The 24841-nt window shown below is 45.6% G+C and overlaps 1 protein-coding gene across 6 annotated transcripts in view; it reads right to left on the bottom strand.

The window, feature by feature from the left end:
• The window catches only part of LOC146206668 (uncharacterized), a 146955-nt gene that overhangs the window by 72298 nt on the left and 49816 nt on the right, over positions 1–24841 (bottom strand). For 5 of the 6 annotated variants that reach the window (XM_084591456.1, XM_084591455.1, XM_084591453.1 and 2 more), the window contains exons 2-3: positions 16649–16924; positions 11506–11688 (exon numbers count right to left, since the gene is read on the bottom strand). In XM_084591456.1, the coding sequence (XP_084447582.1) occupies positions 11506–11688; positions 16649–16720 (255 nt within the window). In that variant the 5' untranslated portion in view covers positions 16721–16924. Of the gene's footprint in view, positions 1–11505; positions 11689–16648; positions 16925–23266; positions 23412–24841 lie in introns of those variants that run through there. The other variant, XM_084591452.1, reaches the window with a different exon arrangement.

Below are 24841 nucleotides of genomic sequence, written 5' to 3' on the forward strand. Positions count from 1 at the left end.
CCTATACATGAGGAGAAAGCTCAAGTTCCGCGAGCGCATCTTCACGGTCGATTTCAAAGAAGACCAACGGGTTTAGAAATTCGTTGTCAAGATCCAGTACGCTGCCATCGTAAATCTGGACGCCCTGCAAGCCGTCTTCAATGAACGCATCAACCAGGTTCCCCAGGAGGTTCTCCAGGCCGTGGACATCGTTATGCGGCACGGACCTTCGTTCAAACTTACGCCTGTTGGGCGGTGCTTCTTCAAGGCGCCTCCGTCAAATGACAACACCCTCGGAGGGGGCCGCGAAGTCTGGTTCGGCTACTACACGAGCGTCCGGCCAGCTCAGTGGAAGCCCATGCTCAATGTTGACATGACGACCGCTGCTTTCTACGAGCCTCTGCCCATAATCAACTTCATGTGCAAGCTGTTGAGTGAGGGCCGGCGCGAGATGTCAGCCAGACTTTAGGGATCTGCGCGACTCCCAGTACGCTCGTCTGAACAAGGAGCTGAAGGGCTTGCATGTCAAGGTTACTCACCTTCCCTACCCGCGCAAGTACAAGGTGGTGCGCGTCACAAAGGAGCCAGCGAAGAAGCTTTTCTTCAGAATGCAAGATGGTTCCAGCTCGTCTGTGGCTGACTATTTTGAGAGCCGCTACTGCCGCCTCACGCACCCCAACCTGCCCTGCATCCAGACCGGCAGCACGACCGATCCGGTCTACCTCCCGCTGGAGGTCTGCTCGATTGTCGGACAGCACTGCAAGAAGAAACTTGACGAGAACCAGACGTCAGAGATGATCACGCATAGTTAGTAAGTAGTAATTAGGGACAGGAAGGTGCAGAGAAAGGAATGTATCTGAGGCTTTTAAAGGAGTATAGACATATACATTTTCTGTTTCGGAACTTTCGCTTTAAATGATCCACCATGGTCCAAAACAGGGGCTGCGACCCAAAAAGCCCCAACACGCCTCAATTAATTAATTATCAGGGCATTTATCAGGACCAGTTTCGGTTTCGAGCTCTCCTAGCACGAGTGCGCAATGACGTCAAAGATGCGAGAGTGCGCCATACAAGCACCTCCTGCTGAGAAGACTGGCGATCTGCTTGCGATCGCACATGCAAGAAAACGTCATAGTCGAGCAGTGTTTCAGCGTGCATAATTAGTTCTCCGACGTTGTTTCACCCGAAGGCGCGGATGCCATCGACACTGCCGAGCACTTTAATTTTGACCGGCTCGCCAGCGACTCAAGTGAAAAAGCAGGAACCAGCAGACCATGAAAGCTTGGAGTTTGGCGTGCAGGAAATATCTGCTGGTTAGACATGTTGAACAAATATACTGATTACTATGAAGATGCTGCTCTCTCAGCCCGGTTTGCCGGCACTGTGAGCTCCAAACTGGCGTCAAAAAAAAAAAAAAAAAAATCATAGCCCGATCAGACAACGTCAGCCACCGTGACTAGCGTGACTCCCATACCGCCCATGCTCATGCCTGCTCAAGTGCTGATTGGTCCCGACGTGGCAGGCCTGAGTGATGCCGGTCAAGCATGCGGCGCCATCTGGCGCTATCAAGGTGATCTGGGCATGCAAAGCTGTGGCCGCCGCGATCAGAACCAATAGCCACCGCTATCAGTAATCTCTCGAGGATCACATTTCATTCGCATGCATAACAACTATGTACGAATAAATTCATCATCATCATAATCAGCCTGACTATACCCACTGCAGGGCGAAGGCCTCTCCCATATTTCTCCAATTAACCCGGTTCTGTGCTAGCTGCATCCACTTGACCCCTGCGAACTTCTTAACCTCATCCGCCCACCTAACTTTCTGCCGCCCCCTGCTACGCTTTCCTTCCCTTGGAATCCAGTTTGTTACCCCAAGCGACCATCGGTTATCCTCTCTTCGCACTACATGTCCTGCCCATGCCCATTTCTTCTTCTTAATTTCCACTCGAATGTCAGTAACGAGTTATTTCTCTGGCTCAATCTGTGCGCTTCCTATCTCTTAATGTTACCCCTACCATTTTTCGTTCCATAGCCCTCTGCGTTGTCAACTTAAGTAGAACCCTCTTGGTTAGCCTCCATGTTTCAGCCCCATAGGTGAGTACAGGTAAAATGCAACTGTTGTATACTTTCCTCTTGAGTGATACCGGTAAGCTGCTAGTCATAATCTGTGAATGCTTGCCAAATGCGCTCCATCCCAATCTTATTCTTCTTGTTATTTCCTTTTCATGGTCCAGATCTGCGGTTACTACCTGTCCTAAGTAGACATATTCGACTAATACTTCCAGTACTTCGCTACCTAATGTAAACTGCTGTTCCTTTCCGAGGCTATTGAACATTACCTTAGTCTTTTGCATATTGATTTTCAAGCCTACCTTTCTACTTTTCCTGTCTGGGTCACCAATCATTATTTGCAGTTCATCCCCCCGAGTTGCTTAGCAAGGCAATGTCATCAGCAAATCGCAGATTACTGAGGTATTCTCCATCTACCCTTATCCCTAACTACTCCCATTCTAAGTCTCTGAATACGTCCTCTAAGCAAGCTGTGAATAGTACTAGGGAGATTGTGTCTCCTTGCCTAACACCTTTCTTTATGGGAATTTTGTTACTTTCTTTATGAAGAACTATGGTTGCTGTGCAGCCACTATCTATATCTTCCAGCACTTTCACGTACGGCTCGTCTACCCCGTGATTTCGCAATGCCTGCATCACCGCCGAGGTTTCAGCTGAGTCAAATGCTTTTTCGTAATCAATGAATGCTATGTATAAGGGCTGGTTATATTCCGAGCATTTTTCTATCACCTGATTGATTGTATGGATATGATCGATAGTAGAGTACTGTTTCCGAAAACCTGCTTGATCCTTTGCTTGGTTGCAGTCTAAGGTAGTCCTGATTCTATTAGCGATTACCTTAGTAAATACCTTATATGTAACAGACAGTAAGCTGATTGGTCTGTAATTTTTAAGGTCCTTAGAGTCCCCTTTCTTATGAATGAGGATAATGTTTGCATTCTTCCATGATTCCGGTACCGTCGATGACACCAGGCACTGCGTATATAGGGTGGCCAGTTTTTCTAGCACGATATGCCCCCCGTCCTTCAACAAATCTGTAGTTATCTGGTCCTCTCCAGCTGATTTCCCCCTTTTCATAGTTTCTAATGCTTTCTTGACCTCGTCCTTCGTCATTGGTGGAACGTCTGACTGTTTTTCCCTACCGCCAATTTCATTACGGTCCTGACTACTTTGGCTACTGTAGAGATCTGTATAGAACTCCTTGGCTACTTTGACTATCTTGTCCATATTCGTGATGACGTTGCCACCTTGTCCCTTATCGCATACATCTGAATTTTGCCTATGCCCAATTTCTTCTTTACCGCTTTAAGGCTTCCCCCGTTCTTTACAGCATGCTCAATTTTCTCCATGTTATACTTCCTTATATCGGCCACCTTGTGCTTATTGATTACCTTTGATATCTCGGCCAATTCTATCTGGTCTGTTGGATTGGAAGCTTTCATACTCTGGCGTTTCTTAATCAAATCTTTCGTCTCCTTAGACAGCTTACCGGTATCCTCTCTAACTATCCTACCGCCTACTTCTACCGCGCACTCAGTAATGATATCTCTAAAATTATTGTTCATTGCTTCTAAGGTAATGTCACCATCCTCGGTTAGAGCTGAATATCTATTCTGTAGCGAGATCCTGAACTCTTGTGCTCTCCCCCTCACCGCTAATTCGTTGATGGGTTTCTTTCTTATTAACCTGTTGCCTTCCTTCTTCAGATTTAGGCTAATTCGGGACCTCACCATCCTGTGGTCACTGCATCGCACTTTCCCGATTACCTCTACATCTTGCATAATGGCAGGGGTTGAACACGGTATGAAGTCAATTTCATTTTTAGTCTCCCCGTTAAGACTTTTCCATGTCCATTTCCGGTTCTTCCGTTTGCTGAAGAAGGTATTCATGATTCTTAAGTTATTGCGCTCCGCAAACGCAACTAGTAACTCCCCCCTGCTATTCCTAGAACCAATGCTATAGTCACCTACTGCCTGTTCTCCTGCCTGCTTTTTCCCTACCTTGGCATTGAAGTCGCATATTATTACAATATACTGCGCCTTTACTTTTCGCATTGCCGATTCTACATCTTCATAGAAGCTTTCAACTGCCTGGTTATCATAACTACATGCAGGTGCATAAGCCTGTACAACCTTCAGTTTATACCTCTTATAAGGCCTAATTACGATGCCTGCCATCCTCTCATTAATACTATAGAATTCATCTATATTACCCACTATATACTTGTTGACAAGGAAACCTGCTCCTAGTTTTCGCCTCTCTGGTAAGCCTCGATAACACAGTACATGCCTATCCTTTAGTGCAGTATACAGTCGTGCCCCGTTAATCTGACCCCCGTTAATATGGACGACCCGAATTATGGACAGTTTTTCTGGGGACGAAACCTTTTCAAATGTATTTATGCCTCGTTAATATGGAAACTCGCTGTCCGGACAATAGACAGGGGAAGAATGCACGCACCCCACTTGGGCCCATGTATTTTTGTCTCGTTAATATGGACAGTGCTTGAAAAAAAGCAGAGTAGTCCGAACGCAAGTTAAAGGAGGGCGCGCCGCCCGCGAACCTACGCAGCAGCCGATACGGCGGGATGCCTGAACGAGTCCTGTGGGGTTGGAAAGAACCAAAGCGGGCGTGTCGCCGTTCTAAGGGAGCGGGGAGGGGAGCGCAAGAGCGGAGAGGAACGTACACAGCAAACCAAGGGTCAGCATAAGAAAGACCCCGAAAGGGGGTACCAGGAGATTTCTAGGTGCAGCGGAAGTGCCGCCGCAGTCGGAAAAACAGCAACATGTGGTTGCAATAAATTCTGCTGAACGTGAACAGACAGGCCGGTAAAAGCGTAAGAAAAAAATTACAAGAAGAAAGACAAGTGCTTACAGTGGCGGTGGCAACTGAAGTTTTCTTTCCCAAAGCGCAATGTGTGTTCCATGAAGCCGTTAACGCTTTTTGGTGAGAGTTAAGACACACTCACAAAGTAGAGCGACAAAAGAAAGGCGATGTACAAACACGCAACTGGGACCGGGCGTCCCGTCCTGGATGCGCTTCCCTCTCATGCTCCTGGTTTTCGTCCCTGTTGCGCTGCCGAACTGCCAAACTTTGCACACTAGGCGGTACGTATGTCAGCTCCACTTTGAGTCAACGATGCGGCCTTGACAATGTCTGAGCTCTTCGTAGTCAGCTAGCCGTCGTTCTAAACTGTACTCAACTTGCAGTGTTTGTTTTATGGGTTAACAGATAAAAACGGCGCCAAGAAGATGGGATGTTCGATAGCCCTCTGCATAGCAGCTTGCCAACTTGACTCCCTCGCTTTCTTACAGAAACAGTACAAGGCAAAAAAAGAAAGAATCAGAAGAACGGAAAGGCAGAAAGGTTAACTAGGCAAAAAAGTGCACAGCATCAGGAGCCTGTAGCCCTCAACTTGAGTGTGGCTTTTGGCATGGCGAGAGTTGAACGTAGGCGCGAAGAAATCTGTGAACACAAGCGGCAAAAGCCATCTCAGTCAATCCAAGCTGCGAGGGACTAGTATCGACAGCTCAGTGTTTCCTCGCCTCAGGAGAATCTCAAGCAGCTACTTAGCGGCTACTTAGCTCAGTAAAGAGGCCACTTTGGAAGTGGTGGTGAGTAGAGAATCAGACGCTGATTCATCGGCCAGTGAGGAGTTCGTGCTCGAAAGTTCGACCAACACAAAGCCCAACATCACATGTGTTATGGTAAGCGAGTCGCTTCAGACTGCACTACAATTTTTCGAAGACAACAATGACAAGAATAACGCACTCAAAATTGCCAGTGTTCTGTGAAATTTTGAGTCCAGTGCACACCGTTATGTACAAAAGCAGTCGTTAATTACAATTCTCTTTTCTCAATAAAATCTTTTTTGTTTTTATTCATGACTCGTTATTATGGATGACTCGCTTTATGGAAAGTTTTGGTCGGAAACCAAAGTGTCCATATTAACGAGGCACGACTGTATGCCTCATTCGGCTTCCTAATCTCACTAAGCCCTATGACATCCCATTTCATACCCTCTAGTTCCTCTAACAGCACTGCTAAACTAGCTTCACTAGCTTTAGGTTTCTAGCGTTAAACGTTGCCAGGGTCAGTTTCCAATGGCGGCCTATCCAGCGGAGTCAGGAATTCTTAGCACCCTCTGCTGCGTCACAGGTCTGACCGCCGCCGTGGTCAGTTGTTCCACAGCCGCTCGTGACTGAGAGCCGGGGTTTTATGGAACTTATCATAAGAGGTTGTGGCCAATTACTGCAACAGGGTGGCCAACTCCTGTTCTGGTGAGGGAGTGCGTTGCCGGAGGTGTTCACCGGCATCAGGTCGCACCCCAAACCTGTTTATGCAATTCCAACGACACGCGGATTTTTTTTCTTTTTTTTAATCCGGTGGAGAATTGCGCGGCACTGGGATTTAACCCCGGTCCTCTTGCATGCGAGGCGGATGTTCTACCGCTACGCCACCGCTGCCACTGCGACGAATAAATTGGGAGGATTCTTTGACCAATACTGAGGTGCTAGTAGAGTGATTGCAGCGATACAAGCAAGCTTTTTTTCCACATCCACTTTGCTGCTGCTGTCCGGCGCGACTCGCCTGGCGTTTGCTAGCTCCGCTGCTGAAGGCGTCTTGCAAATCAAGGATGTATCTTTTATGTGATAGGCTTCCCAGTAAAGTGGCCCGACAGTCCAACGTTTATTACAGCGTTAACCCATTACGAAGCGCCATCTGCTGCAGCTTCGATGTGAAACCAGCTAGGCCCTGTGACGTCGGCAGGCGGGGAGGGACGGCACAGTTCACGTTTCCCGGAGTACCAGCGGGTGGCGCCATTGCCGAAAGCTGTGCACTTGTGCAGGAATGCTCTTGGGACCCGAGCAAAGCAGGCAGCCGTACACCAGGTTCAAGTTGCACAAGTGCAGCGTCAATGAAATGAGTAAATAAATTGCTCTTCCCCTTTTCGGAGTCTGATCTGTGTGCATGCACAAAGTATACCCAAGCATTGAGCTTGAAAAACACGCCGACCACGAAATCGACGCTAAGTGAAGTAATTGTAACATGCAGCGAAGACAGTGTGAAAAGCCATCGAGTCAAGCGAGCAGAAGCGGAGAGCTTTCCCTGGGGTGCCCACTCGATACAAACAGAGCAGACACGGTGAGGTATCCTGTGTCGTCACTAGCCTTTGCTCTGCTGACTCCACGTCACAGTTGTTTGATGACATCATGTTGTTTACTTATGTACATGGTTTCATCGCAGAGATGTCACTGTCGATTGGTTTTGAAAACTGGAGTCTGCCTGGCTAGCATTTCATATCAAATTAAAATATGTTCGCGGAAAAATTAAAGGTTGGGATTACTTGGGAAGCATCTCTGTATAACCAAGAAAGCAACCATATTCCTTCTGACACTTCAAAAATTGGTGTCTATACTCCTTTTACTAATACAGTCGAGCCCGGATATATCGAACTCGAAGGGGATCACGAAATAGTCCGATATATAGATAATTCGATATACTGAAATCGGCTTGAGACGCCGCTTGCGATTGTGAGAAATGATACCGCATTTGTTGGGTAATCAACCTACTCGAATAATGAATCCACCCTCCACTTTTAGCGCCGAGAATTTGAAAAAAAAAAAAGCGTTCGCACGTGACGCGTCCCTCCGTTTCGGCCGCGCATCCACAGCTCATTTATTGGAAGTGCGCCAAGATGCCACGCAGTGATAACATCACGGAGAGCTCATCTTTTGACTATACTTTTGATGTTAGCTCCTGCAGTAGCAGGGAGCGAACTTGGCAGAGGACCCGTGATGGCTTGATTGCACAAGCCTGGTTCTATTTATCAGGCCGCGTTTGGGGCGGGCACAGTCCACTGCACAAAATCAGTGGAAAGAGTGACAGCTGTAAATACAGTTCGAAGTGAAATATGCTAAAAGCCGATGTCATGATAGCAGCTGATTGCGTGCTTTCACTGATTCATAGATGCAAAAATGGACGACTCGCAAAAAAAAAAAAAAAAATGCCACTTCTTCACGTCTGCAGTTGCCATAGCTTTTGCTATGCCGCATATTCAGCATGACGGCAAGGATGGACGACTCGCAAAGCAAACAGACAAATCTGCCACTTCTTAAAGTCTACAGCCGCCAGAGCTTACGCTACGCCGCACTTTCAGCACGACAAAAAAGATGGACGCTTCTCACACACACAAAAAAAAAAAGCTGCTGCTTAATGTTCGCAGCCGCCATCGCTTACGTTATGCCGCACACAAGGATGAGTGACTCTCTCAAAAAAATAAAAAGTCTGCCGCTCCTTAAGGTCCGCAGACACCATAGCTTAAAATGTGCCGCACATTCAGCCCGACGACACAAGACGTGCATCGCACGTCATCCACCACGCACAGTGGGTCCACAACACACATTGGAGAAAGCATCCGACATTCTGTCTGCCACGGGCTGAGCCTGGCTTGTCGGCGCATGCGTAGTGCATGCTGCTGCGAACAAAGACAGGGAAAGAGAGAGGAAGGACAGAGAGAGAAAGCTTGGCAGAATGGGCACACCCTCGCACTTCGCTGTATCGCATTGTTTCCCCTCTCCCGAACATCACGGCCGCATTGGGTGCGTCTGCTTCGTACCGGCCCTTGCCAACCGGTTCCCTCTCGCTCCTTCATGCACATGGCTCGCAAACGTCTCGTGCTGGCAGGCAGCAAACGAGCACCTTTGGGGAAAGGGCACGGCGCTGCTCTAGACCAGCTGTCAGCGAACGGTTCTCTCTCATTTTGCGCGTGGTTTGAAAATGAAACGCGGCAAAAGGACGAGCAGGATGCGATCGTTTTTGGGAAGGCGCACCTCCCAGTGCGTGGTGCGGAGTTCGATATACTGACCGACCGGTGAAATTGGAGTTCGACATACAACGCAACTTTCCTATACTTTTACATGGGATATTTAAGGAGATATTCAGTGAGTTCAATATAACCAAAATTAGAATGATCCGGGTTCGATATATCCGAGTTCGACTGTAATTGCAAATAACCTAGACCTACAGCTCTTAGATTGCAAAGAATATCATGCTCCTTCCCAAATTCAAAGCTCCTCAGTATCCTTGACTACAAAATACCCCAACTCTCAGCATTATGTGATAATTTTCAATGTGGTTCTTTTGAAAGAGAAAGGGGGCAGGAAACATTTCTGCAGTAACGGTGACTGGTAACAACTGGCATACTGTGCTAAACATGTCATGACAAGGTCGCTCCAACATACTGCAGTCTTGTATTCCTGAAGACAATAACAGACTTTATTATTTTCTTTCTGAGGTCCGAGCTCAATAAACACATTCTTTATATTGAAATAAGTGACCAAAATCGAGGCTGCAGAGCACCTCCCACCAACAGCAATCGCTATGCGAAATGTTCTACTGACTTCATGAACCAAAACCAGCCATCATGTAATTTGCAGTGCTGGCTTTGATAAGCTATATATCAGAGTTCGACTGTAATTGCAAATAACCTAGACCTACAGCTCTTAGATTGCAAAGAATATTATGCTCCTTCCCAAATTCAAAGCTCCTCAGTATCCTTGACTACAAAATACCCCAATGCTCAGCATTATGTGATAATTTTCAATGTGGCTCTTTTGAAAGAGAAAGGGGGCAGGAAACATTTCTGCAGTAACGGTGACTGGTAACAACTGGCATACTGTGCTAAACATGTCATGACAAGGTCGCTCCAGCATACTGCAGTTTTGTATTCCTGAAGACAATAACAGACTTCATTATTTTCTTCCTGAGGTCAGAGCTCCATAAACACATTCTTTATATTGAAATAAGTGACCAAAATCGAGGCTGCAGAGCACCTCCCACCAACAGCAATCGCTATGCGAAATGTTCTACTGACATCATGAACCAAAACCAGCCATCATGTAATTTGCAGTGCTGGCTTTGATAAGCTGCCGATACACTGCACTAACAGTCCTCACACTTCCTTACAAAACATCATGCTTTGAAATGACTGTACTAAGTGATGCAGTGAAGTATGATCTAGTTCTTGTCTCATATACATCTTCGGTGCGACCTGTGGTGTCGTCCGGTATTGGCACCACCCTCACCCCCCCCCCCCCCCCCCCCCATCATGAGCCTCAACAATAATAATAACGTGAAAAACTAATCCTTCTTGAGCACCCCAGACCCACACCACGTGATGACTGTGGTATAAGCAAGTTTCTGAAAAACAGCTGCTGCTGGTGCGGCGCCAGCTCATACAGCATACTTGTTTACGAACTCCACTGCTAAGGCATCACAGAAAATGTTTCTTTTACTACGCGACATAGGAGCTGACAGTAAGACAGTTCAATGATTGGGCCATTTACCACAGTACTTATCAAATCCAAAGTGCTGTCCGATGTGGCTTCGGCAGAAAGAATTTAATTTTCCGCTAATCGAAGTTCGATAGACATGAACATGGCTATGCTTTCACACGATACTTTGAAGGGCATAAATATATGTGTTCGATATAAGCAATAATTCGATATATCAAAGACTGACCATAGTACCCTAACTATAAAGAACTGCCATTCCACTGTAAGCTTTGTAAACCATGCTATGCACCCTTTGCGAAAATCTGCAAGCCACCTTCTCTGCACAGCAAAAATACCGTCACCATAATGGCCAAGCCTGTTTTTGGGGCAGAAATAGGGTGCAGCGCAGAGACGCCTCTTGTGGCAATAATGGTGACGTCTTTCCCCTCTGCCTTGCGTTGCTGTCGCAATTAAGTGATCAAGAGCGCCTCTGCACCGCAGGTACCATTCGTAGCTCTCTCCCCCTTCCACTGTTCAATAACAAAGGAATGCTCCTCGACAGTTTTGTGCATGACATGAGGCTTGACATAAAATTATTCTATGCTGCACCAAACTTGTGGCCCAGCAATGGGTCAAACAGAAATGGTAAAGGGGATTTTAGTATGCAGCAAAGCTTACTCAATTTTGGAAATGGTCCGTAGAATGCGCATGTTAAAAACATGACATCAGTAAGAATGAATGATAACTGCCTAGGTCAAGCCTTCACAAGCAAGTGCAAACTAGCCCAAACCAGATATTCGTTGACCGAGCTCAAAGCCACACGTCACACAACAATGTAAAAAGATGTCTCAGCAGCCTACTGTACAGGGATCTTATTACACCCTAAGCTTGCCTCAGTATCTTTAGAATGCTTTCAATGATTCAATTTTACTCATGCTGTTTTTTCTGAACAATGCCATTTCTGAGCAATGTAATTTGTATGGCTTACCTGCTAAGTCCCATTGTGACTGCAGCATGTAAAATAAGTAAATAATGTTTACAAAAAGCATTAACTCGATATTAGAAATAGATAAAGCATAAATGCATTCCAATTCTGGCTTGCCAGATTTTCAGCCACTTTTACATCGGTAATTAAAAGTTGTACTTTATGCTGACAATTGTATGCGCCATATCACCTCTTTGGGTTGGTGCACAGGTGATGGGTTCAAAGAACAGAGGTTTGACGCAGATGACACTGGGCTGGAAGGTGGCGAAGGAGGTGCTGCAGGCGGTAAGGGTGATGGCACTTTACGCTGGGGTGTGCATGGCCTTTCTACTTCTGCCCCACCCGGTGACGACTGCCCTGGCTCCTCCTCCACCTGACAAGGAAGCGAAATATCACAGCACAAGGTTCAAACTCAAGAAATGCCGAGTATTTTCCTGTGTATAAGTCTATTCATATTTCGTCAGTGCGTATTATATAAATGTGTGATTTGTGTATGGTAAAAAATGATGCACCACCACACACACTACCCTTTGCTGTTTTCAGTAATTATTGGTATGAAAAAATATACTTTGTTTAAAAGAGCAAAAACTCGTGGGAGTTAGAGTTTTATTTTTATTTTATTTCTGCTGCCTGGTGCATCTTTTTCAGGCATTACAGCATGAAGAGGGTGCCTTATTAATAGAGATGTGAAATAGATATCGCATCCTCAAAATGTAGTGAAATCCATCACTATCTGCAATTGCCAATATCTGGTAGCAGAACATTCCATTTTCTAATAGCATGCAAAAAAAAAACAATTTACAAGAACTCAGTTGTAAAGAAAATTTCATTATATGGCAGCCCGAACCACATGCCGCCACAATAATCCGCCTTTTGCGCAAGTTTTCTGCGCATGCGCGAAGTCATAGCGGCGACCTATGGAAACGCATTGGATGGTGTCGACGGCGTTTCTCGGCGCCGCCAGTGCACGGTGGCCGTCACAGGCTTAGCAAAGCGATGCCAACCACATCTGCCGCGTACGGTTGCCACTCTCTAAGCGTGCCAAGATGCAAGACGCGGTTTTTCAGGTTTCCTTCGGCGAGCCACGACCAACAACGACGTGAAGCTTGAATTAGGGCCATCAAGCGTCAAGATGTGAATGGCCGACCTTAGCAACAGACTACGCACTCTCGACTGTGCGAAAGACACTTCGTTACAGGTATGTATGCATCTAAAGGAAATGTGCATGATAGTAAGTATCTACTCTAGTTTGCACCAAGCCTGTAACCCACCAGTGATAGCCGAAATGAGCATTTGTTCGGCGCGTGTTTTCTATGTGCGACGGAGCCTGATGGTGATGTATTTTGTCGTTTGTTTTCTTTATATGCGAAGGGGCCGGGTAGCGCAGATCTCACAGGTGGCTGTGTGCACTAGACCGCAATATTTAGCATGTTTTATCGCAACTGCCGCCTGACTAAAAAGAAAAAAAAAAAGGGCGTTTGTTGTGATATGCACCGCCGTTCGCGAGCCGAGTGGTTGAGCTGGTGATGAGGCTCGCGAACGGTAGTGCATTAAAACGCCGTATTTTTTTTTTCTTGTTAGTCAGGTGCCAGTTACGATAAAACATGCTAAATATTACGGCCTAGCGCACACGGCCGCCTGGGATATCTAATCTACCTAGCCCTTTCGCACATAAAGAAATGACAAAATACATCGCCATCAGGCCCCGGCGCAACTAAAGCAAACACACCGAAGAAATCCTCATTGTAGCTATCACTGGTGTGTTACAGGCTCGGTGCAAACTCCAGTAGGTACTTTTCATCATGTATATTTCCTTTAGATGCATACATACCTGTAGTATCTGTGTTTTTGCCTCTCGGAGCATATGACGCACTTGACACTCTTGCACGACGCACAGTATCTTTTTTTTATTTTACAGGCTCCCCTTCATGCTCGCCAAAGCATTCGGATTTTGTTACTTTGGTGTACGCAATCAGATGCACTTCGTTAGGGAGCTTGATAATCGCCGTCTTCGTCCAACCGTTTGCAACGGCAAGGAAACCGCCCAGCACAAATGAGTCTCCTGGAGGGTTCATGCTCGTTCACTTGCGGAGTGGATCGCTCTGGACGTAGAACAGCGTTGGTTCCTGACCGAGATGCGCATCTGATATGTAGGAGATGCACATGTGTCACCAAGTCGTTGATTCCGCAGAAATCGTGGCGGAGGCAGAAAGGAATGTTGTGGATCCTTTCACAACAGAATGCCCATTCTCTGTGCACTGAGAACCTTTTCACCACTGCGACCACATCCGTTCTGACTCCTGAGGGCCGAAACCGTCTACAGCGCTGAATCATCTGTTGCCAGAAAAATGCCGCACGTTTCCTGCAGGTGTGCATTCCGACCGGGACAATGCCCTTTTCAGGGGGTGTGTATATGTGCCTCTCTGCCGAGCTTCGTAGATGAAATCCTAAAGCTGCACGCTTGTAGATGACGCGAGGAGGAAGCGACGCCCATTGCACCATGCCGGCGCCGCGGTGACTGCATTGTGCTCGGTAACTCAAGACACCCCGCGCATATGCGCCGCTCGAAGTCACAGGAGACGATTTCACCTAGCTCTGAAGCATCAACAAACCCCTGGCTGCTTTGCCCTTTGAGCTCTCTCTCTCTCTCTGCCCCCGCACTCTCCTGTCTGCCGAAAACCTGCACGCTGAGAACGTCTCATTCCGTCACGTCGAACACGGCCCGCGCTACACGCTCTTACAATACGAAGATAGTATATGCGTACGTGCGTTATGAGTGGATTGTGAAAACGCTCTACATTCCCCTATACTGCGTGAACATGATATACTGCAATCACTGTCACTACTTTCCGCCCCGAGGCCAAAAAAGGGGAGAAGCTTTCGCTTTCTACCTGTGTTGGCGTGGCCATTTCGTATGGTGCGCTTTCGGGTCGTCTCCTACACTGCCGTCCAATGTGTTTCTCCCCCGCTCCCGCATTATGGCACCACATCCTCCCGCAAAAGGCGGATTACTAAAGCAATGTTCTCAAGTTTCACTTTCAGCCTCATATCCACCCATTTTGGCATCACGTTCATTCCATTTTATGCATGTCCTGCATTGTTGTATCTCAAATAACACCACCTGCGAGCCAAAAGCCAAGACGCTCAATTCAACTTGCGTTTTATCAGATATACAGTAGAACCTTGTTCATATGTTCCCAGTTCATACGATTTCCTGTTTCATATGCTCAAATCGCGGGCAGTCAAAACTTTCATAGAGTTACACTATTTTTCTCCTGGTTAATATGCTCCCTGACAACTCTATTTCCCAGTTACTATGCTCAAAACAATAACAAACCGTGGTCGTGTAATATGTTTGCCGATCAACCGGAGACGTGCTAACATGCTAGGGGCCGAACATGGGGATTCACAATATAAAAAACTGATCAGCGACACTCACCCGCCACAGTTGCTTTTCTGCAGTGCCTAGGTGCAAAGGGGCAAAGCAACAAAGAAAGCCAAAGAGCCAATATATGAGGCACCTGTTTCCACAGAAACGCAACTTTATGAGGATAAACAGAGTGGCTTCTATGTAGTGCCCTGGGGGCATAAGGGTGAAACATTTGATAAGTGTAACTACACACTTACATACGTGTGAGCCAGTTCTAGGGGACGCAGCATGAACAAAAGTGACAACTGTAAGCCATCGAAATTGCTTCACCACATGTAGCAGGTGTAAGGGGGCGAGACATCCAAAATCAACCAGAGAAACAATCCTGCTTCGTCATTTTTTTTTATTAACTTTCTTCAGCGCTTCGGACACCACAAACTCGGATAGAATTCTGCGAGAATTAAAAAATAAGCTGTTCAATGTTGATGTGAAGATATTTTTTTTTTAAACGTATCAACTAGATTTTACTCTATTGTGGAAAAAGGGAACCGTGCCAGGGAGACAGTTCACCGTGGACAAAAATATGACTTGAGACAGGTGCAATCCTGTAATAGCACTCCACTCCATAAAAGCAAAAAAAGAAAATGTGATCAAATAAGTGCTCTGCCAAGATTATTCCATGGCAGGAATGCATGTGTACTGACCCATAATCTGTTGGCCTTAACTAAGTACATCGTTTTAATCACGCGTGTGCTCCTGTGTTCGCGCGCAGGGCGTCGCACAGGGCAGCGAGTAGCGGCATGTGATAACTGAGCTAACACACATAGCTCATGCTGGTTACATTGACGTGCCATGCAAAGATGCAATAAATACACGATGCACTTCTGGTAGTGGCTTGAAGTGGGTGATTGAACTATAGCTCATAGCGTCTTAGCAACATAGGTGCCAGCTGATGAGCGAGATATGCAAAAGGCAAAAAAAAAAGGTCATTCAAGCAGAATAACCTGATTAACGGAGTAAATGGTTACTTTCACGTTCTAGACAAGTGATGCAAATGATGCTATCAGGTGAAATTAACCAGATTTAAACAAAGTTGTGGTGCACGTTAGCTGCACATGATGGCACCACTAGTACAGCAGCACCAATACTTGGCGTCAAGCTAAAAGCTTACACAGAATAGCAATCTTGTACTTTCGCAATGTCGGCATTGGAGGTAGTAAATTAATAAGACTAGTGACAGCTAGTACTTCTTCACCTCACATTATTTTTAAGTAACGCTTACAACAACACACAAGAACTAAATATACGCTCGTAGTAACCCTGCCATGTCGGGATGCCCATCTGCCATGGCAGACGGAACCATGACAAACGACGGGAGCTGAAAATCGAGCCGTTAAATGCATTCCTGCATTAAAAAAAAAGCCTCACAGGAACGTTACAAGTGTGTTGCAAAGGAGTCAAAGGGAATAATTCTTCAGAAGCATCTCGTGCTGCCCCTTACTGGCCCCACAATGTCTTGACATGTTGTCGAATTTACCATGCGGTATCGTGGCCAAGGTTTGTAGTGCCAAAGTAGTGCACAAAGAAAAAAACTAAACCAAAGAGCAAACTCACCAAAAAGCAGATAGTGGAAAGGTGGCAAGCTCCCAACAGCTCAAGCAATGTCCACGTATGGCAAGCATCTTCTCCCCACACAAGGAGTCGTCAGCGCATTTACGATGCTTACCAAATGAACAGGTGCGTTTTATCACTGATGAAACTTGCATGCAATAAAAGTGCCATTTTCAGGGGTTACACGACAATGCACACTTGTACCCACACTGTCTAACGCATGAGCGCTCTTTCCTTTCGACATGCAGCCCGTTTTTTCAAGCTCATCCCTCTTACTACGCAAGGCCCAAAGCACACCATTAGAAATGCTAATGCAGCAGTATATCAGCACAAGCATGCAAGTACAACTCACCTCGATGCTAAGAGGTGATGCAATCATGCTGTCTGGCTCACTGTGCTCTGACTGAGAGCTACTGCGCTGCATCTCTTGTGAGTGGTGGCTGGATGTTTTCTTGGTCTTGGCAGATGGACTTTTTGCCACTTTTTGCAGCTCACACTCCTTGGTCCACTGCTGCAGCTCCACCTCTGCAATTTCTTTCGTCCGCTGCTCGCTGTGGGGGACGTGCAAGCCAAGTATGGCACAGGCTGTGGCTTACCCAAATCTCAGCACAGAAATGACAAGAGAGCCCTGAAAAGAAAAGGTCATAACTAAACTTGCATGCCAAATAAAAGAAAACAATGCAGTCAGTCACTAGATGCTCAGCCGCCTGAACAGGACTGCGTATAGGGAACCCAAGCTCAAGTTTCGCTCCGCGATGGCAGAGCCACATTTCCCGCCTGGTGGCGCAACGTGAAACATCAGTATGTCGCAGGAACACACTCCAGTTGCCTTCCTGTGCATGCACTGTGAACGAGCTGCTTAAGTCCATCTTTAGTGACATAGAAACACTTCTGCCGTCTGACAAAGCGAGACCTTGCATAGCGCAAAAAGATGTTTGAAACGTAATGTGTTATATCTGCATCAATATCATCTCAGTTTTGGTTTTCTAGCCAATCAGGGTTTGCTGCTATCCAAGTTTCACACTTGCCCTTTAATTTTCCATACATCTCACTGCACTCTCGAAGGAAGCACGTGTGCTTGTTAGAAATAAGAAGCAATGATGCTTCTGGCCAGGTACACGCTGCGCACTAGGCTGAATACACAACCCGCACGCACGCTTTCAAAAAGATGCTTGCAGGCCGTTTCCCCAAAAGAGTGTGCAGGTGCCACCACCCTTTCAATAAACAAAAATTTCTGCGTTTCTAGAGCATTCCCACGAATAAAATTTAGCAGAGAGGTTCTTATTGGTCTAGGTATCGAAAACAATAATAATAAAAAAAAAAACTTTCACTCTCAATTTGAGGTTTTCTTGCACTGCATCCCCCTTAAAGGTCAACTCCGGTGGTTTTTCCATCATTTTCTGTTTTTCATTGAATTACATTCCTCGGCACGTCCTGACTACAACACAAAAAATCGTTTTTCGAAATTCCAATTAGAAGTATTTTTAAAAAAGAAAAACAGCAAATCGAAACCGAAACTGCTTTCACGGACAGAAACGACATCCCAGGTGACGAAATGGTGACATCACACTAAGTATTAGAAAAACACTCGTACATGCATTGGATGGTGAAAATAACGTTTAGAAAACTTGAAGCATTGCATAAAATGTCTGAGGTAGTTCAATATAAGCCCCACAATTTCATAATCATGCGGGAAGTGGACTGTAACGCCGGTATACAGTTTGTGACGTCAGAAACTCAGTGTTGCCGGCAGAAATAGTCTCAACTTAAGCCATGAAAACAGCATATTTTAAAGTCGTGTTGCGCGCGAACGGATTATCGTACGGCGGCCAAATTTTGTAGAATGCGTCAGGACGGAGAGGAGAATATACAGTAAATTTTTTATTACGATATTCGAATGTCAAAAATCCTCCGGAGTTGCCTTTTAAAAGCACCCTGCAACGCTTGTTCGCTATGCTTTAGACGAATTCTTCATGTCAGGCAAACACTGAATCAAAAAGAATCACAGGAATCAATGCACTAGTAAGGGAGTTAGAGATAAATTGTCAAAATACAAGAAAACCAAAAATTGCCCTCAACTTCATTTTCCCAGTCTTTCGCTTTCCCATTTCCTTCGCCCACTGATGACACGCTGGAGGACCAACCATAAGAGCCTACATGAGCAAGTTACTAAACTGTCGCTGAAGATGGCTTCTTATGGTTTCCTGGTCGCTGTAAAACGTCTTTGCTAAATTGACGACCTCTCTTCCATGGCTAAGACCGCATGCGCGCCTCGCAAAAATAGAATGGGGAACAAAGAGACCAGGAGCAGGCAGGGCAAGGAGACAATCCTTTGTCCCCATGCACACCCAATTATAGTGCTTTTCTCGTGAGCCTACTCCTTGATCATCCCTTTCTCTCCCTGCAGTCATCCTACAATAGCGAGGAGTGATTGACGAGGTCGTTCAATTTTTTTCCTGCCTAACTTTGGCTGCATAGCCTCAGATGGCTGTCCACGTGTATATGCCATGAAAGTTTTTTATGTAAAATAGTAATCAGCTCCTCTGTTGGGGAGTTTTATACCACTTTGCAGCGCCTTTGTGTAAAGCAAACATTTTGGATTCATTCACTCATTACAAAACACCACAATGCGACATAACATATTTTCCTAATGGACAACACTCGCCAGTTGAGGCCATAACCGCTGCAAAGAACCACCACTGCGCGCCAACACAGTCAGTACCATGATTTTGGTTCCCGAGAAAATTAAGATATTAGATACTTATACTGCACTAGATACTTATAAACATGCATGTTACGACAGGAGATAATAGCATTGCCATAACTCGGCAACTGAAACAAACAAGACAATGCACTCAAACTATGCTGCAGGACCTGAGACAATCATGATGCAGAGCACAAGAATAGCAATGTAGATTGTGCAAAGAAGTGGTAAATAATTTATAACTGAATTTTTTCCCCTATGCAGTTTCACACAACAGCTGTGATGTCATAGGCACATTGAAGTCATGTGAGGCATACAAAAACTGCTGTATTATCACTGCTTTGCTCATTTTCATTCACACCAGTTCTTAGGCAATCCTGCTCAAAGGTTTAAACAATAAAAAATTAATAAACAATGGTTATATTGCAGTTTTCTCATGTCCCACACGACAAACGAGAGCCTATGACACCGCTGCCATCATATGCGGGCTGAAACAAACCGCAACTGTACAAGAAAAAATGTTATATATTTTCTGCTAGTGTAGATGAATTCCGCACCGCGACTCATGTAGACTACTGTCTAGCACACTGCTGCAAAGAAAAAAAATATGCATAAATATTTTGGTGTATTTTGGTGGTATTTTACACATAAACATGTCAACAAAAATAGCATGACAGCACTTTTCAGGAATGACATTCCTGAAGCTACAGCCTCTGGGTAGCATTCCTTAACTGCCTTTATTTAAATGATTCCGAGGAAATACAAAGACATTACTGTACGCAAAATAAAACGAGAAAGCTAAAGAAAGAAACCAGAGTTGGGGGCTCGAGCTATGATACGAGCAGAACCATCTCTGCAATACCTACAAAAAAGTGTTAACAGAGGAATTCCGACAAAAAGCAAGTTAGTTATATTAGGTTTTCTGGTGCATAAGCAACTATGGATATCAAATTCCAAACACAAGGTTAGATAGTTTGTTGTGTTAAGAACCTAGACGCCGGGACACATAGAAATTGGCTTTCTTAAAAACATCAGAACCATATGACAAGAGCTTGTTTCCCGATATGTAGTGCTGGGTGAAATGGGATGCGTTAACTGTAAAAAAATGTAAAATATATATTTTTTTTTCAGGTCTTCAAGCTTTGTTCATGTGACTAAACGTGATTTACTATGAGCTCATCACTACACAATTCACATACAAGTTTGTCTTTCTCTGTTAGTATGAAATTGTGTTACACGTGTGTGTCTCATACAAAGACGACAAAGGTACTACAATGAAGCAGTCCTGACGTTGGAAATATTTCCATTCTCCTAATATAGGCATTATGGAATGCAGCTTGCTCTGTTCCATTTTTCCAAGCAGCCCAACCTTTAGCTCGTAGTTCGCTGTGCAATAACTTAATGCAATTTCTATGTGTCATGTTCACACAGGCATTATTTCCTTGTTTCTGCTTTCTCAGTGACAATTAGCATGCTTAATGCTCACTTATAGGTTCCATAGTACTCAGCCTTGTGATAGACTCATAAAAGCTGCTGCCTTTCAACAATATTCAGTGGATCAACACTTTCTTTCTCAGCACATCATCAACACTTGACTGATATAAACATTTAGTTAGGGGTTCATAATTTGTTAGGGCACACAATGCTCATAAAGCAATTATTTAAAATTATAAGAAATTATTTAATTATAAGAACAATGTATAGCTTCAGCCTACCTCATTCCTCAAATGGCGTTTCATGTGCTTACACGTGACGTAAATTTCATTGCTAGTGCTGACGCCATTGCATCGCTGCAGTGACGCAAGCATTCACAAAGGAATGCGCGAAAATAAAACTATACCACTCTTGCACTGTGGCTTTTGTTCCAAGCTTGCACTTTCTTTTTCATCCTTGCGGCCAAAAGTACCATTCTGCTCAACAAAAATTAGCTGCCTTGAATACAGCGATGAAGTGCTCGTGGGCCGCATCCTAGCCCTTGGCCAACTGTTACAGCACGATGCAATGCGGTGCTGCACTTCCCGATTGATGAGCAGCCATTGCTGCCGAGTGCTGGTGATCAACCACGCGAGAAAAGCGCAGGTTCACTGAGAGAGTTCTGGTAACGAGCAGTGCAACTCAAATAGCTGATTCTGTGTACGCATTATTTTGAATTTCCATTATTTACTCATCCCTAAGTGTAGCAGTCAAGGAAGAAGCACGGAGCCAAAGAATGTATTTAATCCAAGTAGAATGTGCAAAAACTTTTGGCACATATGGAAATTGGTGATGAAAATGTGCAATGCACAGCCTAAGATAATGTTGCAGTCTGCACGCAGGGCAATCGCCTGTGGCAATAGGTACGACGTTCCGTACTCGCTCTCAATGACAAATTCCTGGGTTCGAATCTGCTCCGCTTTTTTCTTTTTTTACATTAAGCACTACAAACGGACATCCAAGCATTTGACGATTTTGTCACGCTCTATCTAAGATTTAAACCGGGTGACCAGTGATACCATGTGAAAGCACTATTTTAATTACCCATGGCAGGGCAAATGGACTGCAACATAACAATCTGACGGGCAAATCAGGAGTCAGACACAAGCAACATTGTTGCTTGGCTAGGACGATGGTACAAGTGCTTCAGCACTAAATATTGTCGGCTTCGGTTTCGCACTCGCCAAATAATCTTTTGATGCAGGCGTGGCTCATAAGTGAGTGAAAACCCGAATCAGATACAGCATGTAACAGCATTTGCCATTTGTCGCAGTAGATTCACCACTAGAAGTTTCCACTAGAAGTTTCCTGCCGCAAAATTTCTAAAAAGCTCATGATAAAAACCTTAGATAACTTATCACATAGGGCACAAAGATAAAATAGACTGACATATTTGAAATCGGCAAACAAAAATACATAGCCTCTAAAACTTTTGCAACTGTGCCTAAGTTAATAAAAAATTTTAGTTCGAGCCCCTCCCTCCTAATTAATTATTACAAATTTTCTGCAAAATGCATACACATGACAAACACCCTAAATATTAACCTGGAAACACAATGAAACTATTACCAAATGAATAAGAGAGCAGCAAAGGCTAGGTCTGAAGAAAAAAAAAGTGGGAAGCAAATCACAGCATAATGATTTACACTGAATTTTTGTTAACTCAACATTAAGCTCAGGGAAATGTTGCTCATCTCCAAAGCTCAACCAGGTTCCTTTGAAGCTCTACTGGTTTTAAAATTAAAACTCTGTCCAAATTTCATTTGTTATTGCCTTCAAGGCCAGTGAGCATTATTACATAAGGTGTGAGCAATCTCAAGATTTCACCGCCAACAAGCTAGTATAGGATGCCCTAATGTCAATAGAGAGACAGCAACAGCACACATTTGTAATTCAAAGAACACAGGCATCATATTGTAATATATTCTATGCTTTTCTTTCCATGGGCTCAGTGATATATGATGTTATATTTACACTAAATGATCTAACAGAAGTTAGCGTCCTCCATTCCACATGGCACCGTCAATGTAGGTGATGAGTAGCAGTAGCAGGCACAGAGCTCTCACATATATGACCACCAGGAGACTATCAAAATACCCTAGCCCCATAGCTCAACCCTTGACTCCCACACAGAGTAAGGCCTGCTGCTCGCTACAAGTATGCCCATAGGCTTAAGAACAAAGTATACCCAGGCAGCAGACCGAGGCCTAATGAATACAAATAACTGTCTTTCCAATGCCAATGGTGTTGCAGTATAGAAAGTTCAATACAACTCAGTATTACACCGTACCAGTGATGTATTGAGGGTATACAAAGTTGGATCCAATTCAAGGAAGAAGCGCAAACAGCCCTTAAATTTAAGAGGCCACCCCGACCAATGGCATTGACCGATTGTCATGACATTGCGGCAAATCCCCTACCATGACAAAAGAAAAAATTACTTTTGCGGGATCCGTTACCTTGATACGCCACCGCGCGTTTCACTGAGCATGCCCAGATCGCCTTGAAGGCTCTAAGCCGTGCCACATGCTGGAAGTCGGCACACACATCTGCCGCATCCAGGTAGCGGCGGCCGCTTTTCGATTAAGGTGGCAGTTTGGGCTTGTTGCAACACATGTCAAACAAAAATAGTGCAGGGACAGATCAGGAGCGAGAAAAGACACACACGAGCGCTGAAGGCGATAAAGCAAGGCGCTCGTGTGCTGCACGATGTCAGTGCAGTTAAAGAACCTCAGGTGGTCGATATTTCCGGAGCCCTCCACGGTAAACCCTACAAAACCAAACCAAACAGACCTGACGCGTCGGGACCAATCAGCGTGCACTTGTACGCTTTGGCTTTACTTTGGCCGCCGCACCGTCCATACACCGCGCGCGATCGCGTGACTGCATCGCCAAGCTGACCGCAGCGCCACCGCGGCCTTCGGGGCAGCGCTTGAACCATGGCTTGAACCAGAGGATCGCGCTTTCTCGGCGGATACGCCGGCGCTGGCGCCACCTCCCCCTTCTAGCCAACATACTTTGGCGGCGCGGTCGGCGCGGTCGCGGTTCACGGTGATGGATCGCGCTATGCTGCATCCCTCTAATGTTCGTTTGCACAACGTTGCTGCTGCGCCCGCATGGCAGGATAAAATACTGAAGTTTCTCCATTACGCTAAAACCCATTTCGAAGGCAGCAGTAAGAAGATAGCTTTGGTCGACTAGCATGGTGATGCGAAGCGTACAAGGAAGGCAAGCGAGGAACGCACTCCCTCGGACGCAACAACGTGCCGCACGGCGCACACATGGGGCCATCGCCGCGTTGAAAGTTAATTCACTAGTCAGATTACGACGCAGCACAATTTAACGCACGTTCAAACCGCAAGCGAAGACTTAGTACACGTCGTCGGCAGGCTGCTCTTATGTCTACGTTATTCACTCAGACATAACTCAGCCTGGCGAGGCGTTTTCTTATTGTTTAAAAGGAGTGATTCACGAAAGGCAACAAAGCTTGGTACAGCCGGAGGACTCAAAAAAAGGGGCACTTATAGGTTGTATTCGCTGTCGGCTGCCGCGCGGGGGACGACGAGAAAAATGAAGCATCTCCGCTTCCGGTCTGCCATAGCCTTGGTCATCGTCGTCGTCTGCTGAGGTTTCGTTTGGGTAGTTCGGAAGATCCAAGGTACTGTGAACTCTGTATTTGCTACAATAATGGTCAATTACGCTGTCTACGGATGCGGCAATAGGTCCTGCAGGTGTAAAAACTCCGAGAACAGCACAGCTGTCAACTTTTTGTCTTGCAATGTTGCTTCTGCTGCGTCGTTTTGCTAAAGCATTGCCGTGCTGACTGTCCCGCTCGATGTGATATAAAAGGGGTTGTGGATGTGCAAGTGATCGCACTTACTCAATGACAACTTCATAAACATGCTACTTTCAACCCTTGGAGGAGAACCCTTCCGACTGCTGCCCTTGTGCTCCCAGGACATGTATGCAGCGTAACTGCAAGCGCGCTAAAGCGCTAGAGGAAAGCGAGGAATACCTTCAAGCCGTTGCACGTTACTTATTAGCTCTTGCTAGCTTTTCCCTGTGACTGTGGGTACCAGACAGGCGCTAACCAGAGATACCGCTGTATGCACTACAAGCGTCGGGCTAAGATGATCGAAATGCAGAACAGTGCGACGCCCGTTCGTGCCTGCTTTGCGGCCGTACTAGTCAGTCCCTCAAAGCCCGCTTTCCTCCGGCGTTTTGGTAGAATACATGTTACGCTGTGCATGCTTGGGCACCAGGGTGTGGCTGGAATGCTTTCCGCTACAAAAAATAAAAGCAAAAGAAAAGTATCCTTCGTGCATGAATCCGAACTGCGAAAACGCTGCTTGCGAACGGAAGCAAAGC

The sequence above is a fragment of the Amblyomma maculatum genome, chromosome 1 (assembly GCF_055883805.1).
Source record: "Amblyomma maculatum isolate TAMU_Amacu chromosome 1, ASM5588380v1, whole genome shotgun sequence".
NCBI lineage: Eukaryota > Metazoa > Arthropoda > Arachnida > Ixodida > Ixodidae > Amblyomma > Amblyomma maculatum.